The sequence below is a fragment of the Danio aesculapii genome, chromosome 11 (genome assembly GCF_903798145.1).
Source record: "Danio aesculapii chromosome 11, fDanAes4.1, whole genome shotgun sequence".
Lineage (NCBI taxonomy): Eukaryota > Metazoa > Chordata > Actinopteri > Cypriniformes > Danionidae > Danio > Danio aesculapii.
This window is the reverse complement of record NC_079445.1, coordinates 3,301,450-3,311,449: the sequence shown is the minus strand read 5'-3', so window position 1 is coordinate 3,311,449 and position 10,000 is coordinate 3,301,450. Positions and strand designations below refer to the sequence as shown.

The 10,000-nt window shown below is 39.3% G+C and overlaps 1 protein-coding gene across 1 annotated transcript in view; it reads right to left on the bottom strand.

Moving 5' to 3' along the window:
- The window catches only part of cpne5b (copine Vb), a 210,742-nt gene that overhangs the window by 53,345 nt on the left and 147,397 nt on the right, over positions 1-10,000 (bottom strand). The window contains 2 exon segments of the mRNA XM_056468243.1: positions 2,438-2,513; positions 2,607-2,648. Of these exon segments, the coding sequence (XP_056324218.1) occupies positions 2,438-2,513; positions 2,607-2,648 (118 nt within the window).

Below are 10,000 nucleotides of genomic sequence, written 5' to 3'. Positions count from 1 at the left end.
TCCCAGGAACACTCGTATAGTAATCCCCTTTTGCGTGCTTCCCAAGGGCCTCGAATGTACCATCAAAGCAATTACCAGAGAAAAACACAGTAGAGTCGTTTAGATGCATGTGAATGGGGGTGGCCAGTGAAAGAACTGAGTGTGAAGTAACAATAAAAAAAGAGAATTTGAAACAAACACCAGACTCATGCATTAAGAAGTTTAACTGTGTCTTCTGACTGAGGAGACGAATTTAAACTAAGAACGAATATCTGACTTTCTCCATTTTGATTGCTTTTAAATCGGCACTAAAAATCTAATTCTTTGCTTGCATCTGACACAGATTGGATCTATTTTTTTCTCACACAAACTAATCTAATTATAACTTCCAGATTTGTTTTAAACAACCCAGGCTCATTCTGAAAACGTAGTCCCGTGGAGGTTTCTGGAGACCGCGAAATACGTAGCCGGGGGTACGTACGGCTGCATTTCATTTTTTTAAGCGAACACTGCAGGGCGGTGTGACGCCGTTCCTTTCGGCGCTTGCCGGCCGGCCAGCCGGCCGCTCGCCTCCGTGTGGAGGGCTTTCCCGCTGCAACCAGTTTGTCCGGTTAGCTCTTCGTGTACTCTGGCGGACTCGAGGCGCAGAGAGGGGCTGACCACGACGACGACCGGGTTCGAGTCCGGGGAAGAGCGGTTCCAGAAATCAGGTAAGGGTTAGGGTTAGGGTTAAACAAAAACAAAATCCAAAAAATGAAGCGAACAAGTTCGTCACAGGGTGAGAGTGTGGTCAAAATCCGAAAACGTGGTAAAAATCAGACGAGGGCTTTTCTTTTTCTGGACGGCTTTTGTGAATCGTCGTTGGTTGGGTTTAGGGACGGAGGAGGGTGGGTCAGCCGATTGGCCGGTCGCACGGTCAATCATTCTGTAATCCAGGCAGACAGGCGGAAGGTCGTTCGACAGCGGCCTCTAGCGGGTATACGCGAGAACGGCGCGGGAAAAAGCGCGCACAGCGGCCTCTCGCGGATTCGTGAAAACAAAAACTGCAAAAATACGTACCTCCCGGGACGTATTTTGCGGTCTCCAGAAACGTCCCCGGCACTACGTTCTCAGAATGAGCCTGGGTTGGAAAACGTACCGCTATATACATTTCTGGAGATTGCCAAATATGTCCCAGGAGCTACGTTTTTTTGCAGGTTATGTTTTCATGAATCCACCAGAGGCCGCTGTGTACGCTTTTACAGATCTCAAATTTCTCTCGTGAGTGCTATTTGTGCCTGCTCTTCTCGCATAAATCCACCAGAGGCCGCTGTCGACTGACTGACTGACCACTCGACTGACCCACCCTCCTCCTTCCCAGTTTTTTCAAAAGGAATCCAGAAAAAAAGCCCTTGGGGCTGCCTGATTTTTTACCACTTTTTTTTTTTATTTTACCACATTCTAACCCTGTTATTTACTAGTTTATTTTATGGCTTCTGTTTTTGTTTTACCTGCTTTTTGTTTTACCTGCTTGAACCCCATCTTCACAGTCAACTCCGCTCTGCATCTCAAGTCAGCTGACGTTCACGGCAAGCCACTGGACAAACTGGTCCAGAAAAGCCGTCCATTTGGAGGTAAGCGCGAAAGGGAACAGCATCATACCGCCCCGTAGAGTTCGTTTTAAAGACGAAACGCAGCCATAAATACTCCTGGCTACATAATTCGCGATCTCCAGATATGCATATAGGGCTACGTTTTTTCAGAATGAGCCTATGTTGAAACAGACAGCACCAAAAAATGATCAGAAAATCAAATCTGTTGTCATTTACTTATCTTTCACTTATCTTAAACCTGTTTAAGTTTTGTTCTTCTGTTGAAGAAAAAAAAAGAAGTTACTTGGAAAAATGTTGGAAACCTGTAACCATTGATTTCCATAGTTTTTGCTTTTCTACCGTGGAGGTAAATGGTTACAGTTTTTTTTTACATTCATTCATTTTCCTCCAGCTTAGTCTCTGATTTATCAGAGGTCGCCACAGCGGAATGAACTACCAACTATTCGAGCATATTTTCCACACAGTGGATGCCCTTCCAGCCACAACCCAGTACTGGGAAACACCCATACACACTCACATTCACACACACACTCATGCACTATGATCAATTTAGTTCATCCAATTCACCTATAGCACATGTGTTTGGACTGTGGGGCAAACCGGAGCACATGGAGGAAACCCACACCAACACAGGGAGAACATGCTAACTCCTCACAGAAAGGCCAACTGGCCCAGCTGGGACTTGAACCAGTGACCTTCTTCCTGTGAGGCGACAGTGCTAATATGTTTGGAAGGTCTCAAAGGTTTGGAACCACATCCAAATATTTATTTTGTGTGAACTATCCTTTTAAGATTTACAGTGTAAATGTAGTTGTTTTGCATATATTGATGTAAAAGATTCCATTACATACATATAGCCATCTCACCTCATATATGTTGAACTGGCTCTGACCTCTGGCTAACTCTCTGTAGCTTGTGGTGAATTCTCCGATGAAATCGTGGCTGAAAAGATGAGAAGATTCACAGATTCAGCAAACCATCACTGCTACGAGTCTTCTTTTGTTATTCACATATTTAGACACATCAAAAGCTTACCTGCCATCACGATCCCAGTCATAAACTTCCACTTTGATCGTTCTGAAAAACAGAAAAATCCCAGGTATTGTTAACAAATCAATACTGTCTGAAAAGGGAACGTATTGTTTTAGCACCTGATTTACTAAAGCTATATATATATATATATATATATATATATATATATATATATATATATATATATATATATATATATATATATATATATATATATATATATATATATATATATATATGTGTGTGTGTGTAAGTGTATGTATAGTGATTTCTTAGTGATTTCTATTTTTTTTGTCATGATTTAATGTTTCAGATCATCAAATAATTTAAATATTAGTCAAAGGTTACACAAGTAAACACATCACGCAGTTTTGAAATGATTACTGCCAGACCTGTTCACAATCAAGAAATCACTTATATAGGACCTGCCTGAAAAAGTGAAGTGTAGACCAAAAGATCCTCAAAAGCTAGACATCATGCTGAGATCCAAAGAAGTTCAAAAACAAAAAGAAAGTAATTGATGTCTACTAGGAGGGAAAAAGTTTAAAAAAGCCATACCTAAAGCTTTGGTACTAGAGTGAACCACAGTGAGGGCCATTATCTACAGATTACAAAAATGTGGAATAGTGGAGATCTTTCCAAACTTTCCCTAAATGACCCCAAGAGTGCAGCGACAACTCATCCAAGAGGTCACAAAAGATCCCACAACAACACACAAAGAGCTCCAGGTCTCACTTGTTTCTGTTTAAGTGTTCATGACTGCACCATAAGAAAGAGATTGGGCAAAAAGGGTTCCTAGTTCCAAGATGAAAACCAATGATGAGTAAAAAGAAGAAAGAAGGACTTTTTTTTTCAGAAAACATCCCCAAGATGATCCCAAAAAACAAAATGAAGACTTTGAAGTGGCCAGGTCAAAGTCCTGACCTGAATCCAATTGAGAAGCTGTGGCATGACCTTAAAACGTGGTTCATGCCCAAACCCTTCAATGTGAGTTAAATTAATTATGCAAATATAAGTGGCCCAAAATTCCACCACAAGACATTGGCCAACTGTAGTTTGCTTTGTAGCCTATCCAAAACAAATACAAATAAGTAAAAACTGATTTTATTCCAGTCAAACTAAACAAAGTAGGACTTCTATTATGAAAAAAATGAACAGGGAATACTATTTCTTTGTATGCTAAACCAGCCCGATCCCACAAGAAAACGTAAGTATTTTACGTGTTGTCAGTTTAGTGGCTAATTCGTACGAATTCGTACAAGTTCAGTCGGATGAAATTGTACGATTTTAAAAAGGAGGCGTGGCACTTAACCCCACCCCTAAACCCATCCATCATTGGGGGATGAGCAAATCGTACTAAATTGTACGAATTAGATTTGACGAATTCATACGAATTACCCACTAAATCAAAAAGTTACAAATTGCCGTGAGATTGTGTTAATTAAACAGCACTTGGGAAATATTTGGAAAATAATTAAACGTTCACAGGAGTGCTCATTTAATAATAATGTACAAATAATAATGTAAAATATTTCTGTTGACATGTCAAAGCTTTTTATATCTACTCTTTAAAGAAAATTAATAATTTAAGCTCAATATTGAAGGAATAAATCTGTCAAATTTTGATACAGCTCAATGTTGTCAGAACCTGTTTATTAGATCTCTGTTAAAAGAAAATGACATCAGATTACAATTTAGAGGAGGGGGTCATCGAACATTTAACTGTTAAAAGTTAGATAAATGTTCTTCAGGTTCAAAAGATAGTATGCCGAAAAAAATCTGTGTTTTTAAAACAATGAACATTACTTTATGTTGATTTAGAGGCGGGTGGCACGGTGGCTCAGTGGTTAGCACTGTTGATGTGGGTTTCCTTCGCGTGCTCCGGATTCCCCAACAGTCCAAGACATGTGCTATACACTGAAAAAAATGATGTCTGCAAAATTGTTGCAAACAATTTATATGTGTTGAATTTAAACAAACAAATTAAATTTAGTAATGTTCAACTTAATTTGTTAGTTTAAATTTACATCAAATAAATTGTTTACAACTACTTAACCTAAAAAAATAGTTAGTAAATTCAAGGTTGAATCATTTTTTTCAGTGTAGGCGAATTGGGTAAGCAAAATTGGCTTTAGTGTATGAGTGTGTGTGAATGTGAGAGTGTATGGGTGTTTCCCGGTACTGGGTTGCGGCTAGAAGGGCATCTGCACTGTAAAACATATGCTGGATAAGTTGGCGGTTCATTCCGCTGTGGCGACCCCTGATAAATAAGGGACTAAGCCGAAGGAAAATGAATGAATGGCTTAGAGGCATTTCTCTGCATATCAGTTAAGAAACTTGTGCAAGACTAGCATTGAACATATTTCAAGGAGCTTTGATTGGTCTCTTGCTGCTCGGGCCTAAATTGAGTCATCAGTCACAATTAAACAAAAGCAATCGGTGAATGCATCCTGTGGCAGGTGTTCGCTCAACGGCTTACGTCAACAAGATTTGCTGAAAAATAAAGCTCGCTTCTGTCCATATTAATGAGGAACCAAACCCGCTCTGCTAACAGTTGCTCATTAGCACGACTGAGGTGTTTCAGAAAACTCTATAGACCGGCAAAAAACAAAAATCTGCTCTTGTTTACTTGCTATCTGCAAACAGTCCAGAACTCCCACGCAAATCATTACAGCCATTTATGGAGGAAATGAATAATTCTTATAATTACATTGACAAAGTCAGCGCCCATAGGGCACAGTGCTTCTAGAACAAAAGTGCAAATGAATGTCCCTGAGAGACCGCTGCAGTTCTGCTGAGTTGCCTGGATGTTTGCTTTGGTGTAAGAAAATAAGTGGGCTAATGTGTCCCTCGATATCCATATATTCAAAAAGCATACAGAGAGTGGCATTGTTTATCTCGTTCCAAACGGGTATGACTTTTATATCTGCTTTCTAACACAAAAGAGTCCAAACAATTAATACAAGTCAAAGTGGTTCAGTGTTGTTTTGTGGCACAAAGTCTGTCAGTTTATGGAAAAGTACTGTTTGAACTGTGCTAAAAAAACACAAAGTCATAGGCTATGTCCACACTAATACATGTTTGTTTAAAAACATATTTATTTCTCTCCGTTTTGGTCTCCTTTCCACACTGAGATGGCGTTTTTAGGAATATTAAATATTCAAAATATTAATATTAAATATTAAAAAACGATGACGCATTTTAATCATGTGATGCAGTCATGTGAGCAATTCAGCCAACATGGTGGACGCCATTGTAAAGCAGTTGTTTTGGATGCTGTCCGCTTTGACAGTTTTATTACAGATTACTGGTTTGACGTTAATAACAAAACTAAACTGCGTCCAGTTTTACGTATAAAAACAGTGCCTCGCCTGAGCTCGCCTTTTTAAAATTAAAGCATCCCAAAATGGAGGAAAAATCAGATGCTCAAGATGTAATCTTTAAAATAATGACTTATATTAAAACATAGCAAATAAATGAGAGAGGTTTGTGATACATCAATTACAGTGGAGCATTAATTAAATCCTTATTTTCCACGGAGCAAAATCATCCACCTGCACAGCTGTGCTGCAGACCAGCACTAACAAAAATATAGGATACACTTCATATGGCAGATTTTATTTGGAATTTTTTTTTATAACGAATTTCATTTGGTGTAATTTTTATCTTATTTTTAATGTCTTTTTTGTTGGTCAGTTATCTACAAAAAACAAGAGGAACGAATAACATTTGAGCATCAAGTAAGTGCGTCAAGACAAGGTCTGCTATTCTTCCGTGGCCAAAACACGGTTTGTTAACTGGTTTGTTAAATAAAATAATAATATGGATAAAATAAAAGTGAAATATTCACAGTTTCGAATATTCATTCATTCATTTTATTTTCTGCTAAGTCCCATTAATAATCTAGTGTCGCCACAACGGAATGAACCGCCAACCTGCCCTTTCAGCTGTAACCCATTACTGGGAAACATCCATACACACTCATTCACACACATACACTACAGACAATTTAGCCTACCTAATTCACCTGTACCACATGTCTTTGGAGTTGTGGGGGAAACCGGAGCACCCGGAGGAAACCGACACGAACACGGGGAGAAATGCCAACTGACCCAGCGAGGGCTCGAACCAGTGACCTTCTTGCTGTGAGGTGATTGTGCAACCCACTGCGCCACCGTGACGCCCCCTAAAATTATATTTTTAGATTATTTTGTTTCTAAAAATATCTCTATTTTGAATTAGAAAAGTGGCAATGTTTTGTGTAAAAAAGAAAAAGAGACTAAAAATTATACTTGATTATAAAACAAGGTTTAAAGTTTGAAATAGTGAGTAAGTTTTATTAGCGACGATCTCTTCCTCATTAGCATAAACAGCCCTGAGTGAGAAGCAGCTGTCAGCCATTACAGTTTTCACCTGCTGAAGATAATGTCACGACTAACAGCATTAAAAATGCACTGAAACACTGTAATCTCCACAGACTGCCTTCATCTGAGACACTTTGTAGCTCCGCCCTCTTCTGAAAAGAGCACAATCTCATTTGAATTTAAAGCGACAGCTACCAAAACGCCCCAATTTGGATCAACGTCTAAAAGGGACAGTTTCAAAGAGTTATAAAGCCTTATTTGTGTGGTATTTTGAGCTGAAACTTCACACACACACTCTGGGCACATCAGAGACTTCATTTACATCTTGTAAAAAGGGGCACAATAGGTCCTCTTAAAGTGTGTGCGCTCATAAAAAGTGCCTCACGCCTCCAAAAGCCACCGTGCATTCATTACATTTAATCTTCTGAGGATCAAGTAATTATTATATAAGAAAAAAGTCACACAATGGCTTCTAAAACCACAGCAAACTTGACTGTAAAAGTGCTTTATTCACAAATGTTATATGCAATATTCCAGTTTTGCGCATACATCTAATTTGCATCTTTGGACGGAAACAGACGTTGATGTGAATCAGCTAGGGATCCATCTGAAAAACTTTTCTCACCTCAAAACTCTCATCCGACTTGTTGGCAAAAAAAAAAGTTCTGCCTATTTTACCAGCAAGCCAAAGCGAAGGTAAAACATGAGTAGTTGTTGTCTGCCGTAGTCGAGCATCAAAAACAGGCTCCCTCCGCAGAATAGTGGGCGGCTGCGCTCTTTGACGTTCGTTATCTTCAAAGTAATGAGTCAGCACCTCTCTGAACATCTGTCACCTGGGCGTCATGTTTCTGACAGTAAGAGAACGCAGCCGCCAAGACGCCTCCCTAGGCAGCTGTCTATCAAGACTCGCAACAGAGGAGGAGAAAATAGACTGCGCTCTGAGCCCAAACAACCACGATTTTCAAGGCTGAAGGTACATTTCAGAGCTGTTCTGAATTCCCATGCACTGACCTCAAACCAAAAACCAAAACATAGCTTCGGGCATTGGTTGAATAAACAATTGTGTTGCATAGAATTGGAAAGCCATGTCAAAGCATTTAATGCAAGACTCTCTTGGTAATACATTTTGAGTTGACAGTCGTCATTTGCTTGCTGAACTTCAGTAGATTCCTGTGGAAAACTTGAACCCAAAAGTTTTATTAGATAAAATGAGGCATGTATATCCTCCCCGAGGTTTATTCTTAGTCTAAAGGAGAGCGAGTGTGATTCATTTCATTACCGTCGCAAATTAAGCGAGATCAGAATAAACCATGGAGACGTGAGGGGGATGTCGCACTCTTTTGAAGCTTGGAATAAAATAGATGCACACTGACATCTTTTTTTTTTTTATAATGGGCTCCGGAGCTGAAATTTGTTATGTCTACATACAGCTGAAGTCAGAATGATTAGCGCTCCTGAATTTAATTTCCCCCAATTTCAGTTTAACAGAAAGATTTTGTTTTGTTTTTAACACATTTCTAAACATAATAATTTTAATATCTCATTTCTAATAACTGATTTCCTTTATCTTTACCATGATGACTGTACATAATATTTGACTAGATATTTTTCAAGATACTAGTATTCAGCTTAAAGTGACATTAAAAGGCTTAACTAGGGTAATAAGGCAAGTTAGGGTAATTAGGCAAGTCATTGTATAACAGTGGTTTGTTCCAACTCAGGCACATTCTGAAAACGTACCGCTATATACATTTGCAGAGAGCGCCAAATATGTCTCAAGAGCTACATTTTGTGCCGTTTTTGTTTTCGTTTTCGTTCACCGGAGCCCACTGTGTACGCTTTTTCAGATCTCAAATTTCTCTCGCGACTGCCATTCTGTTCTCGCATAAATGCACCAGAAGCGGCTGTCGACTGACTGACTGACCTTCTCTAAACCCAACTGTGACGGTCGTAAGGTTCTGTTAACTAGTGTCCACTAGATGGAGGTGTTCCATGATCTGGTATTCTTCTGGAGTGTCGAACAGGTGCGGTGTTTTGCCGTGATTACGTTTGGATCAGGTGCAGAGTGTTACCTCTGATGTGCGGTTGTATAAAGACCAAGAGAACAGGACTGCGGGTGTTCATCCTTCCCTCTTCAGCCTTGGAGTTTTTTTGGGTTCTTTTCTTTATATTTATGTATCATTTCACTTCATTTTTGATTAAATATATTTAAGTTGATTTGAATTTCTGGTTTGGATATTTATTTGGTTTTGTTGCTACTTCCTTGAGCCAGGAGGTTGTAACACCAACCGACAGTGTTTTCAAAAGCAATCTAAACCCTGCTTGAGTTTTACCATGTTTTTAGATTTTACCACATTCTCACCCTGTTATTTTCTTGTTTATTTAGTTTTTTGGCATTTGGTTTTGTTTTACCTGCTTTCTGGAACCGTTCTTCGCTGGACTCGAATCCAGTCGACACGGTCAACTTCTCTCTGAGTCTAAATCCACTGACGTATGCGGTGAGCCACTGGACAAACTGGTAACAGCGGAAAGCTGTCTATACGGAGGTAAGCAGTCAGCTGCTAGCGCAAAAAGCAACGACGTCATACCGCCCAGTAGCGTTCGTTTTAAAGACAAAATGCAGCCATATGTACCTCTGGCTACATATTTCACGATCTCCAGAAATGTACACAGGGCTACGTTTTCAGAATGAGCCTATGTTGGTTTGTTCTGTAGGCAATTGAACAAACATATTGATAATAATATTGAAATGTTAAAAACCGCTTTTATTCTAGCTGAAATAAAACAAATAAGACTTTCTCCAGAAGAAAAAATATTATAGGAAATACTGTAAGAAATTCCTTGCTCCTGTTAAACATCATTTAGCAAATAATTAAAAAAGAAAATTCATAGAAGGGCTAATAAATTTGGCTTCAGCTAAGTGGTGATGCATTGAAGGCTTTGGAAAGTTCATGCACAGACATCGCCGGTCCCCCAGGCCAAAGTAGATAACTGCCTGCGATGGCACTGCAACATCATGCAATTTATGATCCA